This window comes from Eubalaena glacialis, chromosome 19 (genome assembly GCF_028564815.1).
Source record: "Eubalaena glacialis isolate mEubGla1 chromosome 19, mEubGla1.1.hap2.+ XY, whole genome shotgun sequence".
NCBI lineage: Eukaryota > Metazoa > Chordata > Mammalia > Artiodactyla > Balaenidae > Eubalaena > Eubalaena glacialis.
The window spans coordinates 10,282,310-10,303,216 of record NC_083734.1 but is presented as its reverse complement, the minus strand read 5'-3'; the positions used below and the strand labels follow the sequence as shown (position 1 = coordinate 10,303,216).

General features: G+C 55.4%; 2 protein-coding genes across 3 annotated transcripts; one reads left to right on the top strand and one right to left on the bottom strand.

Moving 5' to 3' along the window:
* Positions 1 to 305: 305 nt before the first annotated feature.
* SLC2A4 (solute carrier family 2 member 4) lies at positions 306 to 5,309 on the top strand. Of its 2 annotated transcripts, XM_061177054.1 has the most exons (12): positions 306 to 530; positions 786 to 908; positions 1,801 to 1,917; positions 2,026 to 2,198; positions 2,285 to 2,409; positions 2,523 to 2,638; positions 2,739 to 2,901; positions 2,988 to 3,175; positions 3,374 to 3,478; positions 3,627 to 3,728; positions 4,223 to 4,426; positions 4,950 to 5,309. In XM_061177054.1, the coding sequence occupies exons 1-12, from the start codon at positions 498 to 500 to the stop codon at positions 5,151 to 5,153; spliced, it is 1,653 nt and encodes a 550-aa protein (XP_061033037.1). In that variant the 5' UTR covers positions 306 to 497; the 3' UTR covers positions 5,154 to 5,309. The 2 variants fall into 2 exon arrangements, with proteins under 2 accessions (XP_061033037.1, XP_061033038.1); XM_061177055.1 differs by lacking the exon at positions 786 to 908.
* Positions 5,310 to 6,529: 1,220 nt separating this feature from the next.
* YBX2 (Y-box binding protein 2) lies at positions 6,530 to 12,495 on the bottom strand. The gene is made up of 9 exons (XM_061175519.1): positions 12,204 to 12,495; positions 11,483 to 11,546; positions 10,022 to 10,055; positions 9,072 to 9,161; positions 8,185 to 8,469; positions 7,927 to 8,030; positions 7,480 to 7,657; positions 6,992 to 7,076; positions 6,530 to 6,898 (listed from the first exon to the last, which is right to left on the bottom strand). The coding sequence occupies exons 1-8, from the start codon at positions 12,484 to 12,486 to the stop codon at positions 7,026 to 7,028; spliced, it is 1,089 nt and encodes a 362-aa protein (XP_061031502.1). The 5' UTR covers positions 12,487 to 12,495; the 3' UTR covers positions 6,530 to 6,898; positions 6,992 to 7,025.
* Positions 12,496 to 20,907: the final 8,412 nt, after the last annotated feature.

The window sequence follows — 20,907 nt, the reverse complement described above, 5'->3', positions numbered from 1 at the left end:
CCCGAACCTTGGGCGGTGGGCGGAGTCCTCACACTGAGGGGAACTTGGCCTCCAAGGGTCCCAGGACCCCCTTTTCAAAACATCCGGGCCGGAGGCCGGCGGGAACCCGAGGGGCGTGTCTCGCCGGGCACGCTGACGGGCGTGGCTTCGCTGGCCTACCCTACAGCAGGTGCCAAACTCTCAGCCTCAAGGAGGGGCGTGGCCTTCTGGGGTGTGCGGGCTCCTGGCCAATGGGTGCTGTGAAAGGCGTGGCCCTGGGGACCGCCGGGGCTGCTCTTCGGGTCTTTCCCCAGCCGGCCAGGCTCAGCCAGATCCCCGGGAGCTGCTCTCTGGCTCCTCGGCTTGTGGCTGTGGGTCCCGCCAGGCTCACCATCCGCACAAAGCTCCGCGACCCCCATCGCCCCCGCTCCCTCTGCCCGCCAAGGCTAGGGCCGCAGACCCCTAGTCGCCTCCCTCTCATCTACGGCAGCTCGTGCGTCTCCAGTTCCTAAGACAAGATGCCGTCGGGCTTCCAACAGATCGGCTCCGAAGTAGGGTTTGGCATGCGGGGGCGGGACGCGGACACGGGTCCCGCTTTTCTCGGGCTGGGGTCGCGGTTGGGGTCAGCTAGGGGGCGGTCCTTGCGCAGACGCAGGGGGTGGGGGACTGGCTATTTATAGCCGGGCTGGACAACCCGTGACGGTCGGATTCCAGTCCCTCCAAGAGGCATAGCGGGTCTGGGGGATTATTCGGGAGCTAGGACCACGGCTGGATTCTGCGAGTCCAGGGTTCGCTCCCTTCTCTAGTTGGCAGCGAGTTGCGCCGGGATCGTGGACACTCTGCCCTCAAGAAAGCAGATCCAGGCGGGTCTTGCCCTCCAGCAGCTGTCCGTCTGTCTCGGCTCGCCCGCAATTTTTCGAGGACCGGAGGTTCTCCGTAGCCCCCCCCCCACTCTTGGCAGTCCTCCAGGACGCTGAACTTTCCCTCGCCCCACGGTTGGTGGAGGGGTAGAGGGGAGTGTCAGCCCTTCCTCCCCCAGCTCAGGTTTCCGTTTGGAGACAGTCTGTGCCGCCAGCGATGAGCCACCACCGCTACCGCACCTCATACCACCTTCCTGCCCCCATCCCCTGGGCAAGGCTCTCCCAGGCAAAAGCCAGCATGGCCCCCTGCCCTTCGTCGCAGCTTAGAGGGGGAAGGGAAGCCGGGGCAGAGACAGAGAAGGCCATAGGCCAGGAGGAATGACCTCGATGTCCTTTTGGGAATTGCCTTTCTTGAGCCTGTTGGGGGCTTCCGGGAGCCCGCGGAGAGAACCCCCAGATGGGAGAGGAGAGGACACAGGCTGATGACGATAATGCACTTGTCACTTTATAAAACCAGCACTGTTGGGGACACTGTTAACGTTTGATTTTGATTTTCACACTTTCACTGACAGGTAGGCAAATTAGGCAACATCACCCCTATCTCCCCAGTTCAGAGTGGGGCAGTGACTTACCCAAGGTCACACAAATCTGAACTCAGGTCTTGTAAGGCCAAGCCTGTCCCAAGGTCACAGAGGAATTGTGAGCCCCAGGTCCTCAAACATTTCTCTGCCTACTGGACTCAAACATCAGTTTCTCCTCCATGCCCTGGTACTCTCGGGTTCTTCCTGCTCTTGTTTACGTTGAGATCTTCAAGCAATTCCTAATATGGCCCACTTTCCCTCGCCCAACATGTTGGATGGAACCTAGCATCTCAAGGCTCCTGCTGGGCCTGGGCCCCTGGAGGAAGAAAAGATGCCATGATTCCATGTGATATGCCTCCTCTCTGCTTCCGCCTGCCCAGGATGGGGAGCCCCCCCAGCAACGAGTCACTGGGACCCTGGTCCTCGCCGTATTCTCCGCTGTGCTCGGCTCCCTGCAGTTTGGCTACAACATCGGGGTCATCAATGCCCCTCAGAAGGTGAGGGGCTACAGCCAGCAGAGTGGGGTGCCCAGACAAGGCAGGGGGTGTTGGGGGTGAGCAGAGAGGAAGGAGTCTGCAGGGAATAACTCCTGTGCTGTCCCCCAGGTGATTGAACAGAGCTACAATGAGACGTGGCTGGGGAGGCAGGGGCCTGAGGGACCCGGCTCCATCCCACCAGGCACCCTCACCATGCTCTGGGCTCTCTCCGTGGCCGTCTTCTCTGTGGGTGGCATGATCTCCTCCTTCCTGATTGGCGTCATCTCTCAGTGGCTGGGAAGGTATGGGGCTGGAGGGCAAGGGAGAACAGGAAGGGAGCCAGAGTACCAGTGCCCTAACTCTCACAGCCCCACTCTTTGCCTGCCAGGAAGAGGGCAATGCTGTTCAACAACGCCCTGGCAGTGCTAGGGGGCGCCCTCATGGGCCTGGCCAAGGCGGCTGCCTCCTACGAGTTGCTCATTCTTGGACGGTTCCTCATTGGCGCCTACTCAGGTACCCGCGGGCACTGTGGTCGCGCCCAGTGCCTTGCTCTCCTTCACTCTCCCTGGGCTTGGGGGTCAGAGTGGGCAGCTGCCCTCAGAAGCTCTCTCCTTCCCTCTGCCCAGGGCTGACGTCGGGGCTGGTGCCCATGTACGTGGGGGAGATCGCCCCCACTCACCTGCGGGGCGCCTTGGGGACACTCAACCAACTGGCCATTGTCATTGGCATCCTGATCGCCCAGGTGACTGGACCTGGCCTCACGGGAGGCTGGGCAGGGGGTTGGGGTGGGGCTCTGGGGACAGGCTGAACGGCCTGCCCTCCCTCCCACCCTTCTGCCACAGGTGCTGGGCTTGGAGTCCATACTGGGCACTGCTACCCTATGGCCACTACTCCTGGGCATCACTACGCTGCCTGCCCTCCTGCAGCTGGTCCTGCTGCCCTTCTGCCCAGAAAGCCCCCGCTACCTCTACATTATCCGGAACCTGGAGGGGCCCGCCAGAAAGAGTGAGCTCCCGCGCCATCTTGCTGGAGCCTGTCCTCCTCCCAGGCCCCCTCCCTGCCCTCTCAGACCTGACCCTCCTCACCTCCAGGTTTGAAGCGCCTGACAGGCCGGGCCGACGTGTCTGAAGCGCTGGCTGGGCTGAAGGAGGAGAAGCGGAAGCTGGAGCGTGAGCGGCCACTGTCCCTGCTCCAGCTCCTGGGCAGCCACATCCACCGGCAACCCCTCGTCATTGCAATTGTGCTGCAGCTGAGCCAGCAACTGTCGGGCATCAACGCAGTACGTATGCAGCAGCCTCCAGGAAGGGCAAGGGTCAGGGAAGAGCCTGAGAGGAGGGAAGGAGGGAGCAAGCCCCCTCCATTAAAATTCAGGGTCAGTCCAGCTTGGAGTGGCTGCAAGGGAGGAAGGGACCCATCCCTGCCATCCCTGCCATCCCTGCCATCCCTGCCATCCCCTTTTCTTCTCGCCCACCTCTAGGTTTTCTATTATTCAACCAGCATCTTTGAGACGGCGGGGGTAGGGCAACCAGCCTACGCCACCATCGGAGCCGGTGTGGTCAACACGGTCTTCACCTTGGTCTCGGTAACTGCTGGCCTCTGGAAGGGCCCCCACCATTGGTTTCACAGCCCTGGGATTCCTGGAGGTCCAGCTCTTGGTTGGCCCCACCCACCTAACCCCTCCCACTTCCCAAGCCTTAAAGGCCCCTTGCAAGCCCTGACTCTCCCCTCAGGTGTTCTTGGTGGAACGGGCTGGGCGCCGGACCCTCCAACTCCTGGGCCTAGCAGGCATGTGTGGCTGTGCCATCTTGATGACCGTGGCTCTGCTTCTGCTGGTGAGGCCTAGGGAGAGGGAAGGGGACCCGCGGCCCAACCCAGGGGAACTGCCCCAAGGGGCTCTGTGGGCAGCCAGGGCCATGCCTCAACATACATGCCTTTGATCCTGAGGCCAGGCTGTATGCCAGGACCGTGCTACCAAGGGACCCAGGCTGCACTTCCTCCTCTGGGTGGAAGCTGTAGCACAATCCTGGCAGCCAGGGAGGAGAGCCCCTGTCAAGCCCCAGGACCAATAATAATTCCTAAGGACCCCGCTCTAGAACCAAGTGGGAATCCAGAGTCATAAGAGCTGGGAGACCACATGTTCCCTCTGCCCTGAATTGGCAAAGGGTGGCCAGCTGAATGTCAAATGCTCAAGGACCTATTCTAACCAAGGGTGGCCGGCCCCCCGTGAGCGGCTGGGAGGGGTAGATGCCAGTTTGCTGGGTTGAGGGCAAAGGAAGATCCAGAAAGACCTGACCTGAATTCTCCACCCTCCCTGCCTGGCCCCCAGGAGCAGGTTCCAGCCATGAGCTATGTCTCCATCGTGGCCATCTTTGGCTTTGTGGCCTTCTTTGAGATTGGCCCTGGCCCCATCCCCTGGTTCATCGTGGCCGAGCTCTTCAGCCAGGGACCCCGCCCAGCAGCCATGGCTGTGGCTGGTTTCTCCAACTGGACATGCAACTTCATCATTGGCATGGGTTTCCAGTATGTTGCGGTAGGTCCCCTGCCCTGTCTCCATCTCCCACATGGTCAGCCAGAGGACGGCAACTCACACTCACAACTAGCCCAGTTGCTTTCCAGTCAGCATTTCCCCCTTTCTCCTGCCCATAGCGTGCTGGTCTGGGGATCACTTTGGTGGACCACGTGGGTCCTGAAGACCACCTGTTCCACCAGAATCAAAGAAGGGAACTGACCTAGATTGGATAACAACAGAGGTTTCTTAACAAACTAGTGGCATAACTTACTTAGACTAGGAGTAATATTACAAACTTCATATTAATACTGCAAATGGCCGGGAATCCACTCTGACTTCAGTGACTCAGGATGGTAAGAGAGGGAAAAACCAGGAGAGTTGGGGTTCAGATAATTCTTTTCTCACTAAATTCTGGTAATTTCCATTGACCCGCAAAGGAGCCACCTGCTTTGTGCAGTATCCCTGTGAAGGCCTTAGTCCCTGGCTTGCCTGAGGCCACCCGTTCCCTCCCCTCTGTCAACACCTCTTTCTCCACTTGTCCCAGGATGCTATGGGTCCCTACGTCTTCCTTCTATTCGCGGTCCTCCTGCTTGGCTTCTTCGTCTTCACCTTCTTAAAAGTGCCTGAAACCCGCGGACGGACGTTTGACCAGATCTCAGCCGCCTTCCGCCGGACACCCTCTCTTTTAGAGCAGGAGGTGAAACCCAGCACAGAGCTTGAGTACTTAGGGCCAGATGAGAATGACTGAGGGGCCAAGCAGGGGCGGGAGAGCCAGTTCTTCAACCCGCCCAGAGACCCCCTCCTTTTCTCTGCAGCACTTTAACCCTCTCTTCCCCATTACTTCCAGGGTGGAGAAACCCCCTGCAGCCTGGTGGAATTGGGAAGCTGGAGGGAAGGGTGGTCTGAGCACCCCCCTCATTCCCCTCGTGTGACTCTTGGATTATTTGTGTTGTGGTTAGGCTGTGGCCGTGGGGTGGGCCATTCTCCCTTCTCGTCCCCTCCTTCCTCTGTAGCCCACCCGCACCCCACCCCAGCTCCAGGATACTTCCGCCCCCGGCCAGAGTAGGGGGATTATAGGGAGGAGAGGCTCTAAGACTGACTTTCCGGTGGGCGTGAACTGAAGCCAAGAGCAGGACAGGAGAAGAGATATCCAGTTCCTGCCACCTTGGACTCCTCCCACTCTGGCACTTTCTCTGAATTCTTGCCACAGACTCTGGGTGAAAGCGGGGGGGGGGGGGGGTCTGTCTTGTCCCCTCCAGGGCAAAGGACGCACCCCTCCCAAGGTCTAACCTCACCTCTCTCACTGCAGGCTCAGTCCTCTTGCTCGGCCTTCCGGGGTGAGAGGGAAGACACATCCACATGTGGGGAGAGGAAGGGACAGCAGGCGCCTCTCTAGACTCAGGGTTCCGGGCCCCACCCCAGCTGCTCCCCAAGGCTGCCAGATGGGGGCCCCAGCTCTCTTCTCCTCTCCCATCCCGGGAGGGTGTTGTACCCAAAGGCTTTTGACCAACTAAGGGAAAGAGGGATTTGAAAGGCTGCCTGTGAACGCTGGGCTGGGAGGAGCCTTCAGATATTTTTGTATATGTTTGAAAAAGAAGGGGCAGGGAGAAAAAACTGAAGGTCTGTTGTACTAAATGTATATATATATAGATCCGTATATAAAGTTACTGTATGAGATGAGCATCCTGTCATGTGAAGACACTCCGGGATGGGCTGAGGCAGGGACCATAGCCACCCCAACCCCCGTCTCCTCTCCATCCTGCCTCAGCTCGAGGCCGCAGAACCCTCTGGATGCTGTCACTCACTCACCCCCCCACCTAAAGAGTTGTAGTCACTGCTTTCCTTAACGGTAGTAAACGCTCGGTAAGGTGACGCTGCAGGTGCCAGACGCTGCTCTCGGCACTTCAGGAAACACTCATTCTGCCAGGGAGGCATTAGCCCCGTTTCACAGATGGGAAAAGTCAACTTCACAGGGATGAAGGCACTTCTGCAGAGCCGTACAGCTAGAAACGTGGGCACAAGGATCCGAGCGCAGGCCCTGCCGCCGCCCCCCTCTACAGGGAGTTACCAGCGAGGCTCTGAACAGAAAAGAGGCAGAGACCAAGACAACAGGAAAGCCTGTTTTTGTTTTTACTGGAGGCTCAGGTGGCACATGACAGTTCATAAAATGGCTTCAGAGGTAGGGGGTAGTGGGGAAACAAAAAATAAACTGGGAGGGGAAAGAAAAACAACCAGGAAGAGGTAAAAGCTGGCTGGTTCCTTCTCAGCCTGATTTAGGGGAGGGAGTTGGTGCCTCTGAACAATAAGGATGGATCCCTTTCTTTAACCCTTGGTCAGGGAGAGAGAGGAAAAAAAGCCAAAGGCTGTTGCTTTGGCCCTCCTGAGTCTCCAGGAAAAAGGGGAAAAGCTGGTGTTTTGATGTCATGAACTGTGGGAAAGCGGGGAGGGAGGTGCTGGGTAGGATACAGGTCAGTTGGAAAAACTGGCAGATACCTGAGAGGAAGAGAGAAAAATCACGACCGGCAGCTTATCACCGCCCAGCCCCAACCCCACCCTCTTGGTACCCGCCCTGGGCTTGCCACTCACCAGATGGTGGCTCTGGGTGTCCTTTGAGTTGGAATCACTCCGGTATGGCGGTTGGGGGGTCCCCACTGTTGATGGGGGCCGAGGTCTAGAGAGAACAAGGGTGGTCGACTGAGACCCTCTTGTCCTTTGGAGCCCCCAACTTCAACCTCCTCCCACCTTTTCTCTTCCCGTTCCTCCCCCAGTTCACATCCACAGGCTGGTGCTGGGGCTCCCAGCAGAGCTGAGAGGGAGTCTGCAGGGGGTGACGTGGGCTCGACCGCCTCTGCTGGGGTTTCCTGGTGGGTTGGGGTGCCCGCCAGGCATACTGTCTCTTGGGTTCAGGCTGCGTGAAACAGGGTGGGTGGGAGCAAGGTCAGGAGAAGGGGGACAAAGAGTGGGAAAGGAAAGGAAAAGAAGACAGAAGTGGGGGAAGAAGGGAGACAGGCAAGTTGGCCCCAGCCTTTTCTTTCATTCTCCCCCGCCACACACTGACAGTCCAAGGTCCTCACCTCCGGGGCTGTGGGCTGCCCGGGTCCAGGGGGCTGCTGCCGTCTCCGCTGGAAGTAGGGGCGGTTCCGTGGGCGCTGAGGCTCAGGCCGGGAACCGTCAGTGGGGCCTTGGCTGGGCTTGGTCTCGCCATCCCCACCTTCTGTGGTGGGCTGCTGGGGTGGCCTGAGGTGGAAAGGCCTGGGGAGAGAAGCAGGGACCCTGAAGGGACAGGAGCCCAGTGCGGACCACGTCCCTCCCTCCCAGGGCCACCCAGCAGAGGTGGACCAGCCTGCCTCTCCATCCCCACCCCACGCCAGCAGTGCCTGCTAACCCCTGGGCACCTCAGCAGTAATCGCTCAGCTACCCAGCTCTCGTGACCACTGGCTTCAGGGCCATCCCCCTCCCATCCTCTTGTCCCCATACTGGCTGGCGAAGGGGAAGACAGAGCCCGAGACAGGGAGTCTTACCTTCGGTACCTGGGCCGGAATCTGGGTGGGGGGACCCGCTCATCTCCCTGCTGTTGGTCCCTCTCCAATGGGGCTGTCTCTTTGGGTTCTGCCCCGTCAGTGCCCTGAGAACACACAAAGGCCCGGGTGAGCCGGGTGGCACCAGCTGTCCAGGCGTCTGCAGGTCTTCCCAGGCCACCATTCTGCTTCGTCTGGGGACTCTGGTCTCCAGCCTCACCAACTCTCGCAGCTGGTTCCCACGTTCCCAGTTCCCCTCACCTCTATGGGCTGCTGCTGGTTGGGGGGCCGAGGGCCTCGCACAAAGCGCCGTCGGTAGAAGAAGGGTGGTGGGCGCCGTCGTCTGGGCCGCTGCCCGGAGTCTTCAGCACGCTCCCCTTCGCGGCCTGGTTCTGTCCCGCCCGACGGAGCCTCTGCCACCATGGGTGGCGGGGCAGCTGGGCGGGGCCGGGGGATGAATCGGCGGAACCTACGTCGGTTGGGGGCATAGCGGCTGCCCTTCACTGGCACCCCTCCGGGCCCAGTTACATTAGCAGCTTCTGCGCCCTGCGCGGGGAGGTGGGGAGGAACGGGTGAGAACCTGCTCCAAAAACAGGTGCGCAACCTTCCCAGTCTTGCCTGAATCATTGTCTTCCCGTCCTTCCAGCTAAACGCCCCTCTCCAGCTTTCCTCCAGTTCCTCTAACTTCTACTTCTTTCCACCCTCCCCAGAGAAGGAGTGGCAGGTGTTCGGACCCTTCTAGGAGGGCCACATCTGCAACTGGTCCTTTTCAAATAGCTGCCACTGGACCCTCTTGAGGTTTAGCCTGGAGGTGGGGTGGGGGTGGGGAGGGAGAAAGAGGGCTGGCAGTAGGTGTCCATCTCCGGGAGGGCTGATTCTGAGAGGAGAATGTGGGCACGGGCCCCCCGCGGAGAACAGGCATGGGAGTATCTGGTGAACTACACAGAAACCCAGATACTGCTGACTGGTGACAGGGACACGTTCTTTAGAACATCCCTTGGAGCGGCCAGAGCGTTAAGGACGACAAGGTCTGCGTGAGGACACAGTCCTGGTCCTACAGCCTGGGCTCCTCGGCCAGAGCCTCAGGGGACTTCCAGGCCACCCTCCCACGGCTTGGTGGTTTCTCCATCCCACCGCAGCCCCCGAACCTTCTCTCCTTCCACGACATCGAACTCCACAGTCTCCCCATCTCCAACGCTGCGCAGAAACTTCCTTGGGTTGTTTCTTTTAATAGCTGTCTGGTTAGGGAAAGGCCAGGAGAAAGGTGAGGACAGCCAGCCGGGAGTCTCTCGCACCCCTGCTGGGTCCACCACCCAATTTCATTCTTTTCAAAATTTTATTGAATACTTGTGGGTTGGGGCTGGAGGGTGGAGCAAGGAGAAGGCAGTCAAAGTTTAGCAAGGGAAAAGCCACAAACTAGGGGCTTTCAAACAACTGTGCATTTCACCATGGTCCCCAGGACACACTCCCTCCTCCCCGACCTCTCAAGGATTTCAAGAAGGGAAGCAAGAAACATGAACTCAAAAGCAAAACAAAAAGCCGAGAGAGTCTTAAGTTGCAAAGTGGGTAAAACGTACTGTGCTTCTTACCTCAATCCCACTGAGAGCGCTTTCCACCAAAGCAGTGGTTCTCAAACTGTGCGTGCATCACAAACACCTGGAGAGCTTGTAAAAACAGGCTGCTGGTCCCTCCCCCAAGCCTGATTGATTCGCTAGGTCTGAGGTGGGCCTGAGAATTTGGATGTCAGGTGATGCTGCTGTTGCAGGGACCACACTTTGAGAACCACTGCACCCAAGTAGCGCAAGCCTGTGTCCTTTCCCTTGGACACTGCCTGTGATTCATTCCGAGGGTGTTCACAGGTCCCAGTAGGTAGTGAGCGTGCCATGCCCAGAGAGCAACAGGTACGTTTCTTACAGAGACAACCCAACACAAGTGGGGCCAATGCAGTTAATACAGGCACCTGAGGCGGGTGGATGGGGGAACTATTTCCAGGTAGGAGGTGAAAGCTGGAGAAACATGATCTGTGCTGCTAAGGATAAGGGCAAAGGCCATCAGAGAGGGCGGGTTCCTCCCCTCAGAAAGCCAACCTAGCTCTTACCTGGTGAACAAAGACATCCTCCTTGGTGTCATTCCTGCAGGACAGGATGGGTTGTTAGGGGGTGACTTTGGTAAGGCGCTCACCTCCACTGAAGCCTCCCTAGCTGCCATTCCTAAGACTTGTGGCCCCATCCTCTCCACCTTCCATGGCAGCTTGGGGTGAAACAGGGCCCAGGGAGTGAGACAAGAGCCAGCGGGGGCCCCCTGAAGCTGGTATGAAGCAAATATCCCTAAAACCTCCATGAAAAACCTGGGCTTCACGAGGAAAGGGCTGTGGGGGGAGGCAAAGGCACCTTGAAGGAGCTGGGCCAGCTTTCACCTGCTGAGCACTCCACCCTCTACCCCGGGGCACCTTAGAACCTGGTGGTGCTGGGTATAACTGTCCCCAGCCAACACCCCTCTTCCCCAACCCATATCACGGGTGGAAAATTCCACTCGGTTTCCTTCCTTCTATAGTCAAGGAGGGAGAAAGTGCGGACGGGAGTTGAGGTGCAGAACACGTTTGAGGAGGGGAAAATGGGTCAAGAACTTGCTCCAAACAGCCACAAAACTGTATTCTCAGCCTGGAGGTGAACCCCAGGCCCCCTCTCAACACACCAAGAGATCAAGGATGAGAGAGAATATTCGATCTGTCACGACCTTGCCTATCACCCCAGTTTATCCTAGCACCCCAGTTTATCCTAGCACCCCAGTGGGGGAGGGGAGAGGTTTTCCCTCAGAACCTCCCAGGAGTCCTCATTTCCAGAATTAGAAAGGGACCCTTCCCTAGAACAAGTGTTCTAGCTTTAAAGCACTTAGATCTGCACAAAGGTCAGCCTGCTAAGAGGGAACTGGGACCTCCCAGGAGGTCTGGGCTCGGCAGGGTGCCTGGGCTGGGGAAGGGCCCTCTGGGAGAGACCTGGCTCCGCTCAGAATCCGCCACTACGGCCCCGCCCAGTGCGGGGGCGGCGGGTGGGAGGGGCTGCGGAACTGAAGGAAAGCAGCAGCCTCAGGCTGTGCTGGCGCCTCCCTTCCCCAACCCCCACCGGACGCAGTCCCATCAGGTGGGGGATTGATTCAACGAGCTAACAGCTCCGTAAGGGAGATGAGTTATGAGAGTGCTAAGTGTGCTGCCCTAAACAGGAAATGAATGAGGATTCCAGCCCGGAGGCACAGAGAGCAGGTACATTCTGCCACAAAGGCGGCGGCAAACTAAACCAGAAGGTGACCCAGACAGGCTTGGGAGGGTCAGAGCCAGGTTTGCCAACTTCCTAGATCATTAACCCTCTGCTGCCCTTGAAGATGTGGAGGCGGCTTCGTCTTGCTCACATCTGTGCTGTGGTTAAAGACTTTTAATCAGCGTCAGCTGGACATTGCAACCATGTGCCTTGGTAGGGGTAGGGATGAGGCTGGAAAGGTGTCCAGTCCCACAGGCCAGTTTGGAAGGTACCCATTCCACCCCCTCCCTGGGTTCCTCAGATACCTGTTGATGAATCCGTAACCATTCCGCACGTTGAACCATTTGACAGTGCCCAGGACTTGGATTGCTGCCAGGCAGGGATGCAGTGGGGACAGTAAGATGGGGGAAGAGATGGGAGTTTGACTCAGTTTTGAGACACTCCAAAATCTAGTCTACCTCCCTATTACCTATTAAGCTTAACTTCACGCCAACCAAGTTTCACCCAGTAGCTTCAAGGCATTCTTACCCCAGTTCCACTACGTAAATGGAAGCGCCCATACAGGGGGGCTCAGGCTTTCAAAACTCTTCCGATTCTAAGGCACGTTCCTCACATCCTACAAATCAAGGCCCTTCACCTAGAACCGGGTACTCACCTGGTCCACGAAGTTCCGCCCTCAGGTCATAACTGAGGGTCTCTCTAGCCCTCCCAGTGTAAGGATCACTAGTGCACTTGCTTCCTGGTCTCAGAGATTTACCTAATACTAACCCGAGTCATCAAGGCCAAAGTCTCCCGCCCCGGGGGCGTGGCCAGACCCTACCAGACCAACCACACCCTCCCGCCCAAGAACTGCAGGATTTCCCACCAGGGGAACCCACTTCGGTCCGCTGGCCTCAACCTAGTTAGTCCTTTGAGTCTCGAGCCAAACCGGCCTTCGGCTTTCCGGACCCCGCCGGGCTCCACGATGCCCCTCCCCCAGCCCGCCGACCCCCTTAGAGCAGCCCTGGCGCGCGCCCCGCCCCTCACCCAGCACCGGCTTGTCCGCCTGACTCCGGGCCGGGGGCGCGGGGGTCCCCGAGGCCGCCGTCGCTGGGTTGCCAGGGGTGCGGGGGCCCGGCGCCGAGGGGGTCCCAGCAGCGGGGCCCGAGGCGGCTGCGGCTCCGACTCCGCCGCCGCCCGCCCCGCTGCCTGCTTTCTGTGACTCCACTGCGGGCACCGGAACCACCACCGCTACCACCCCTGCCGCCGTCGCGGGCACCGTGGCCGCGGGGGCCGCTGTCGCCACCACTGCCGCCTCCGCCTCGCTCATCCCGCCGGGCCCAGTACTGGCCCCCGCCGCCACCTCCTCCTCCTCCTCCGCCGCCGCCACCGGCCCGGCCCCTCCCCCTGGCTCGCGAACCCACCGCCCCGCTTGGTCCTCGCGCCCCGAGCCTCGCCTGCACGCCGGCAGCGGGCCCTGAGCCGAGGCCAATCGCAGCCCGCAGCCGCGGCGCGCGCAGGCCCCGCCTTCCGGCCACAGGCCAATCCTAGCGGAGCTACCCCCCTGGCCAGCAAGCCTGCCCCGCCTCCTGGACTTCGCGCGGAGGCCGAGGCCCCCGCCCGCAGCCTCGTAAGTACACCTGGGCCCCGCCCCGTTGCCATCACGTGACGGGCCCCAGCCCAACCCATTGGCCGACGGCCTCTTTCCCCTCCTCCCCCGCCCCTTTCCACCGGCCGCGGGAAATCAAACGGGCTGGTCGCGCCCCAACCGCCACCTGGTCTCGGTACGAAGGGCGGGGCGGGGGGCGCAGCTCCAAGGTTGCCTCTGACGACCCGGGCGGGGGGCCTGAGCCCGCAGCCTCGGTCCCGGCTGTGAGCGGCACCGCTCGCCTCCACTCTCGAGGCCACCCTTGCCCGCACAGCGCCAGGTGTGGTTGCTTTCTCCCAGCCCGCCCGACCCTCTCCCTAGAGGATGACCCGCACACCCTGGCCTGCGGGATCAGCCCGCGCGGCCAGCCAGACTTTGCCAGCTCACGGTTGCTCTCACAAGCCGAGGACTCTCACTTTTTAGTTTGTTTTTGAGGTATAATTTACATACAGCAAAATGCACAACTCTTCGCTGAGTTTTGATAAACGTGTTCATCCGTGTAATCAACACCTTAATCAAGGTGTTTTTCCCTCGCTCTGGGAGGTTCCCTCGAGCCCCTTCCGGGCAGGTCCAACCTCCGCACAAACCACCGCTGTTCTGATGTTTTCCACCGGAGATCAGTTTCAGGGTCCACAGTGCTGGGCGCTTTGGTCTCCGGCTGGGTGGGGCCTCCGTCTCCAGCTCCTCGCCCTCTCCCTGGCCGCTCCCTCCGCCTTCTTTCTTTTATCCAACTGGCCAGGCTCTTCGGACTCACGGCAGTTTCCTCTGTCTCCATGTCTCTCAGGGTGACTTGGCTTCAAGTACCAGCTTACATATCACTCCTCACTATCACTTCTTTACTTTTCTCATGGCATTTTTGGAAATATGAAATTGCTTATTTATACTATTCCTGCCCGCTCCGAAACTCTTAAACCGTGAACTCCACAGCAAAAACCGTGTAGTTATGCCTGACGCCTGGAAGAGTGCCTGGCACAACACTGGCACGCAATATTGCTTGAGCAAATGAATGGTCCCCATTCCACAGAGGAAAAAGCTGAGGCCCTGTGCGAGGCTTGCCCCGGGTTTCTCGGGAGTCCGGGTGTCCGGCCCGGGAGACGCTATCTCCCTCCCAGAAAGATGCGGCTCCAGAAGCCGCTCCCGCCGAGGGCCGTCTCCCCGACCCGGGCAGGACGTGTATTTTTAGCAGGGACAGCACGCCCCCGGGCAGCACACGTGCCCCCAGGCTCTGCCCGGCCCCACGTGCGCTTCCGCAGCCCCGGAGTCCCCCGCCAGGCCAGCGTCCGCTTTCCAGACCGCGGCCGCTGCCAATCCCGGTGCCGGCGCGCCCTCTGCCGGCCGCTTCGGGAGGCCGCCCGCCCCTGCTTCCTCTGTCCTTCCACCCGCTACCCCGCCAGCCCCACCGCTCCCACCCTTTCGCAGTTGAAGATTCTGTTTCCCAGGGCACCGGGCACCGGAAAAAGAGAAAAGATGCGAAAACAACTAAATCAAGGCGAGGCCGTGAAGGATAAAGAAATGACCACCCTCTTTTAGACTATTAAGGACCGACTTACCTGTATCCAGCCCTGAGCTCAAAGAATTCGAGAAGCATGAGACCAAGGCTGCGGGGAGGCAAGCAAGGTAACTCACAGTGTGACCCCGGAAACCAAAGAATCGCGTGGAAGGTACAGAGGGAGCTCAGGTTTGGACTGGTTAACTGTAAGGTTAGAGGGTGAGAGAGAGGAAGCTCACAGAAAGGGTGAGCCCTGTTTGTAGTAAAATTTAAAATATGTCAGGAGATCAAGGGTGCTGCAGGAAAAGTACATTCGGCCGACAGCACCGAGACATGAAACAATACTTAGGCATGCAACAGTTACATACTCTCCATCCCCATGTATAAGAAGTAGCAGATGCCACAAAGATTTGCAATTAATATCCCTGTTCAGTTGAAGGGTTTGTGCATGTAATTTTCTGGTTATTTAATTTCACACACACACACACACACACCCCCCACAAGGCATGCGGGATCTTAGTTCTCCCACCAGGGATAGAACCCGTGTCCCCTGCAGTGGAAGCCCAGATTCTTAACCACTGGACTGCCAGGGAAGTCCCTATTTAAATATTTTTAAGTACTATAGATAGCAAGGGCTCCAGGCATTCTTGTGAAAAGGCTTCCTCCTCTTACTGTCCCTCTCTTTCTGTCATTTCCTGCCCACCTGCAATCTGGCCTATCTTGTTCACTGTTAAAAATAAATAAATAAATAAAACAAAACCCCTACCTCCTTAACTCTTGCTCTACATCTCTCCATCAATTTAACACAAAACTTCCTGAAGAAAGTCTCTATTGTCTCTACTTCCTCATCCTTCTTTCACACCCCACCAACCCAAACCCGGTTTCTGTCCCCACCACTCCACTGAGATGGCTTCACCAATGGTCCACACCCTCTTCTTAACTGAGACATTTGGGGCCTGGTTTTGGGTTCTCTTTCAACTCCATCTGCAGAAGTGGTCCTGCCAAAGCTTCCACAGCTTAACCTTCCCCCATGCCCTGATACCTCTCCTTCTGTGGCTTGTTCTCCACCAGCCTCAATCTTTCCTGGACTGTCTTCTCCTGTCACCCCCTTCTATAGTTAATTTTATCCATTCCCCTGGTTTTGGTGACCATCTGCTACTGATGGCTCTTAAACCCGTGTGTCTCCAGCCCTGAGTCTTTCCCACCTTCTAGCAGACTCTGAGCCAGGCATCCTCTAGCCAATGGCTTCTCAGGCTTCTGAAACATAAGTCCTCATCCAGGCTCCTCTTTTTCCCCCTCCCATGCTGAGTTATGTCACCACTTACCCACAATCATTCCTTAGTGCCCATTCCTCCTTTGTAGAACAGTTTCCCCTGGATGCCCAGGCTCAGCACAGCAAAGGTGAAGATTTATGGTATCAAACTGAGATATGTGAAAGATTTACAAGATGCTGTTGCCTCGCTCTAGCCCTTAGTACCAAACACTACCAGCGACTTTCGCCTCTAACTTTCTCCTTGCTGCCCAAATCAAGGTCTATTTCTTCTTCTCTCTGCTAATACCTGCTCTCTTATTTCTCAGCTGCTACCAAGAGAGTGTTCCATACCTACAGCCCCTCCCTCTCTTGCCCCATTTGCTCTTTAACTACTGTTAGCTCTGCCCTCTCCTTTTCCAGGCTCTGCTAGCACTCCGCCAAATCCTTGACCTTTTCTCTGCCCTCTACATCTTGTCCTAGCTCCTATATCTGATATTACTTACTGCCTCCTTTTTGAAACCTCCTTGTATTTTGGGTTTTTTTTTTTTAACCTAATTGCAGTAAGAGTCAATATTTATTGAGCACTAAGTATGTGCCACATGCTGTGTTAAACACTTTAAATGTCTTCAGTCATTTACTCCTTCCAGCAGCACCGAGAAGTGGATACTAGTATAATTATCCCCATTTTCCAGATAACGAAACAGAGGAATAGCGAAGTTAAGCAACCAGCCTAAAATCACACAGCTCTTGAACAAGCCAAGCTGAGAATCCAGTGCAGACCAGCCCAACTCCAGAGCCCATCTTCTTTCTTTTTTAATATTTACTTATTTATTTATTTTGGCTGCGCCAGCTCTTCGTTGTGGCACGCGGGATCTTCGTTGCAGCATGTGGACTCTTAGTTGCGGCATGTGGGATCTAGTTCCCTGACCAGGGATCGAACCCGGGCCCCCTGCGTTGGGAGCTCAGAGTCTTAGCCACTGGACCACCAGGGACGTCCCCCAGAGCCCATCTTCTAAGTCGCCAACCTCCTTCCACTGTGCTGGGACTATACTTTCCCATCTTCCCCAACAATCCTTTGACCCCCACATTCCCTCTAGTCCTTTCCATAAGTCAGGCTTTTCCTTCGAAACTAATTTTTTTTTAAATTTATTTTTTATTGAAGTATAGTTGAATTACGATGTTGTGTTAATTACTGCTGTACAGCAAAGTGACTCATATACATTCTTTTCCATATTCTTTTCCATTATGGTTTATCACAGGATGTTGAATATAGTTCCTTGTGCTCTACAGTAGGACCTTGTTGTTTATCCATCCTATATATACCAGCCTTCGAAACTACATTTCTTAAAAGACTGTTTCCATCACCCAGGCTCTGCTTCTTCCCTTGGGAGGGGGGAGGGGCATGAGGAAAGACACTGACATCTGCCCTGTCACTTAGTTCAATGGACCCTTTTTTTGCCCTTGTTCCTCCACCTCTGTCTATGTGACGGATGTAACTGGAGACCATCTCCTTCTCAGACTTCTTCGTGGGCTCCTCAAGCTTTTATGTGCCAGAGTCCCCAGTTCTTCTGTTCTGACTCTATCACCTTTGGGGAACTCGTCCACTTCCACTGCTTCAGCTATGACCTGTTACGGGTAGAATTGTGTCCCCCAAAAGATACGTTGAAACCCCAACCCCTGGTACCTGTGAATGTGACCTTATTTGGAAATAAGGTCTTTGCAGATGAAATGAAATCAAGATGAAGTCATTGGGCTAGGCCCTAATCCATATGACTGGTGTCCTTATAAGAGGAAACTACCACGTAAAGACAGACACATAGGGACAATGCCATGCGATGACAGAGCAGAGACGGAAGTGCTACAGCTGCAATCCAAGGAGTGCCTGGGCTACCAGAAGCTGAAAGAGGCAAGGAAGGATTCTCTTTTCAAGACTTGGAAGAGAGGGTAGTCCTGCCAACATCTTGATTTCAGACTTCTATCCTATAGAACTGTAAGAATAAGTTCCTGTAGTTTTCAGCACCAAGTTTGTGACACTTTGTTACAGCAGCCCTAGGAAACCAATAAACAACCCAAACACAGATGACTATGCATGCCGCCAGTCTATGCCGCTAGCCCAGACCACCCTCCTGAGCTCCAGATCTGTGATGCCCAGCTGCCAACTGGAACTCTCCAGGGTCCCCTGTCTCGGGAAAGGGCTCCAGCATATCTGGCTGTGGTGATATGCACTCTGCTGTGCTTACCTGTTTCACGCCCTCAGCATTTCTCACCTGCATCCTCCAGAATTGCCCCCCTCCCATCCACTTTTCACGAAGTACCGCACAAGCAGAATAGCCTCCCAGTCATTCTGTCCTAACCCTGGCTTTATTTTCACTATAGTATTTATCAGTACCTGATATTTTCTTGTTTTTAATGTATATAAGCTTGGGTTCTTGGCTGTCTTCTTCACTGCTGTATTCTAAGCATCTAAAACTGTACCTGGCATCTGGTAAGTGGCCAATAAAGAGTTGACTGAATGAAAGAAGAAAGCCAGAAAGATCTTTCTAAAATGCTTTTTTTTTTCCTCAGTACAGATCTGTCATCACAGAAAGTTCTAGCAGACAGCACTGTTACACAACCCTCTCTTTCAACCTCAACTTCCATGATACTAAGTCTGTTCTCAAAGTTCCAGGGATTCCCCATTTGAATTAACTTCACTGACATTTATTGAGTACCTTCCTCCGACCATGTGGTGGGGAAGGCAGGGTGGATGGAATGATCACCACAGTGCTCCTTAGCAACTCTGTGTGTCTTCTAAAAATAGTTCAGGTGGGGAATTCCCTGGCGGTCCAGTGCTTAGGACTCTGGACTTTCACTAAGGGGAGACTGGGTTCGATCCCTGGTCAGGAAACTAAGATCTCATGAGCCAGGCGGCGCAGCCAATAAATAAATAAATAAATACATAAACAAATAAAAATAGTTCAGGTAGTTTACAATAAAATATGCCTGTTCATTTATTTCTTCAACAAGCATTTAGTGAGCACTTTCTGTGTGCCAAGGTGCTATAAAAGGTGCTGGGAAGACACTTATTCAGTGCTGAATAAGATACTCCCTGCCCTCACACCACTTACAGTCTAGTAAAGGAGGTGATGAAATAAGTCAACAGATATACATGATAATAACAGATGTAATCAAAGCCATGAAGGAAATGCACAGATTGATATGATGAAGAATAGGAGGCTGTAAGGGGATAATCTAGAATTAGGCCATCAGGAAGACACTGCTAGGAGGTGTGTCACAGTTTATGCTGTGACCTGAAGGATGAGAAGAAGACAACCAAATGTTGGGATTAGAGAAGAGAGTTCCAGGCACCTGAAGAAAAAAATTAGTGCAAAGGCTCCGACGCAGAAAAGACATGAGCCTATCAGAGGAAAATGTTTAGTGAACAAGGTGGAGGATGAGATTGGGCCAGATTAGCGAACGCTTTGGAACCTGGATTTTATCCTAAGAGTGATGGGAAGTCTTTGAAGGGTTTTATTTTTATTTATTTATTTAAAATTTAAAATAAATAAATAAATTTATTTGGCTGCATTGGGTCTTCGTTGCGGTGCGCGGGCTTCTCATTGCAGTGGCTTCTCATTGCAGTGGCTTCTCTTGTTTCAGAGCATGGGCTCTAGGCATGCGGGCTTCAGTAGTGGCAGCACGCAGGCTCAGTAGTTGTGGCTCACGGGCTCTAGAGCATAGGCTCGGTAGTTGTGGCGCACGGGCTTAGTTGCTCCACGGCATGTGGGATCTTCGCGGACCAGGGCTCGAACCCCTGTCCCCTGCATTGGCAGGTGGATTGTTAACCACTGCGCCAGCAGGGAAGTCCCCTTTCAAGGGTTTTAAAAGGGGGAATGAGTGATATGGTCTAATTTATTATTTTTTAATAAACTTTATTTTTTTAATTAAAAAAATTTTTTTTGGCCACACTGCATGGCTTGTGGGATCTTAGTTCCCTGACCAGGGGTCCAACCTGCGCCCTCGGCAGTGAAAGCACCGAGTCCTAACCCCTGGACCACCAGGGAATTCCCAAAACTTTATTTTTTAAAGCAGTTTTAGGTTCACAGCAAAATTAAGTGGATGATACAGAGATTTCTCGTATACCCTCTGCCCCCATGCACGCACAGCCTGCCCTACTTGACTTATGTTTTAAAAGTATTACTTGGCTGCTCTGGGGAAAATAAACTGGAGGGAGGCAGAGGTGATGGGGCCGCGGATTAGTGAGGATGGAGAGAAGTGGACGAGTTTGAAGTACGTTTTGGAAGTAGTGTCTGCAGGGCTTGGTGGTGGACTGGACGTGGCGGTGAGAGAAAAGGAATCACGGAATCTAGGTTTTTAGCTTGAACGTGGGCAGATGCTGATGCTATTTATTTCCACGAGAAACCCTAGAAGAGGAACATAGTCAGGAGCTTGGTTTGGGGCTTGTTTGAAACATCCAAGAAGAGGGCTCAGGCAGGCAGTTGGAGGGATCAGTCTGTGGCTCAGGAGAAAGTTGAGGCTGGAGCCCCACGCAGATGGGATTTACAGCCCTAGGTCAGGCTGAGCTCCCTATGAAGTAAGTGTTGAGCTCTCTATTGTCAGAGATGAGGAGATAGTCCCAGAGAGGCTAAGTGACTGGGCCAGAGTGATGCTGAGAACTTGGCCTCTGTACACGGGTACCGAATTGAATCTCGGAGACAGGGTTTTGGGTGAAGTAGAAAAGCATAGCCTTATTGCTTTGCCGGGCAAAGGGGGACACAGTGGGCTCATGTCTCTCAGAATTGTGTGTCCCAACCCATGAGGAATTGGTGAGGAGTTTTTATAGCAATGGTTCAAGTGTAGGGTTGCTGATAAGATTAGAGTGTGTGCAGGGCCTGCACTCCTTTAATCTTGTCTCAGGTGGTCTCCTAATTTTTTTTTTTTTTTTTTTTGGCCTGGCCTGTGGGATCTTAGTTCCCCGACCAGGGATTGAACCTGCACCCCCTGCAGGAGTCTTAACCACTGGACCAGGGAAGTCCCTGGTTTCCTAATCCTGATGAACTTCTCTGGTTCCTTTAATGCTGCCTCAGGTGGTTTCTTGGCTGGTCCTCCCTTGTCTCTGTCTGCATCCCCTCCCTTCCCAACTAGCAACTGTTTGAATCTGCCCTTTGGAACCCAGGGAAGGTCATGGAGGCCAGAGTCTGTTCCCTGCAAACAAGAAACAGGGGACAGAAAGGCTTCCGTGCCCAGGAGCCCCACAGGGTCCTGCTCGGTTTCAAAAGCTACACAATGTGAGTGGCCCAGGAGTGGGAAGGGCATGACTGTGTTGGGAGGTGCAGGAGGCCTGCAGAGGCTCTGGCGAGGAACAGCTGGGATGCGGAGGTTG

Coding starts and splice junctions, on each gene's coding strand:
- SLC2A4 (XM_061177054.1), top strand. CDS start 498: ATGCCGTCGGGCTTCCAACAGATCGGCTCCGAA. Junction 1,918..2,025: donor TCATCAATGCCCCTCAGAAG/GTGAGGGGCTAC, acceptor GCTGTCCCCCAG/GTGATTGAACAGAGCTACAA. Junction 2,199..2,284: donor ATCTCTCAGTGGCTGGGAAG/GTATGGGGCTGG, acceptor TTTGCCTGCCAG/GAAGAGGGCAATGCTGTTCA.
- YBX2 (XM_061175519.1), bottom strand. CDS start 12,486: ATGAGCGAGGCGGAGGCGGCAGTGGTGGCGACAGCGGCCCCCGCGGCC. Junction 10,056..11,482: donor GGTTACGGATTCATCAACAG/GTATCTGAGGAA, acceptor CCTGTCCTGCAG/GAATGACACCAAGGAGGATG. Junction 8,470..9,071: donor ATGTCGTGGAAGGAGAGAAG/GTTCGGGGGCTG, acceptor CTCCCCGCGCAG/GGCGCAGAAGCTGCTAATGT.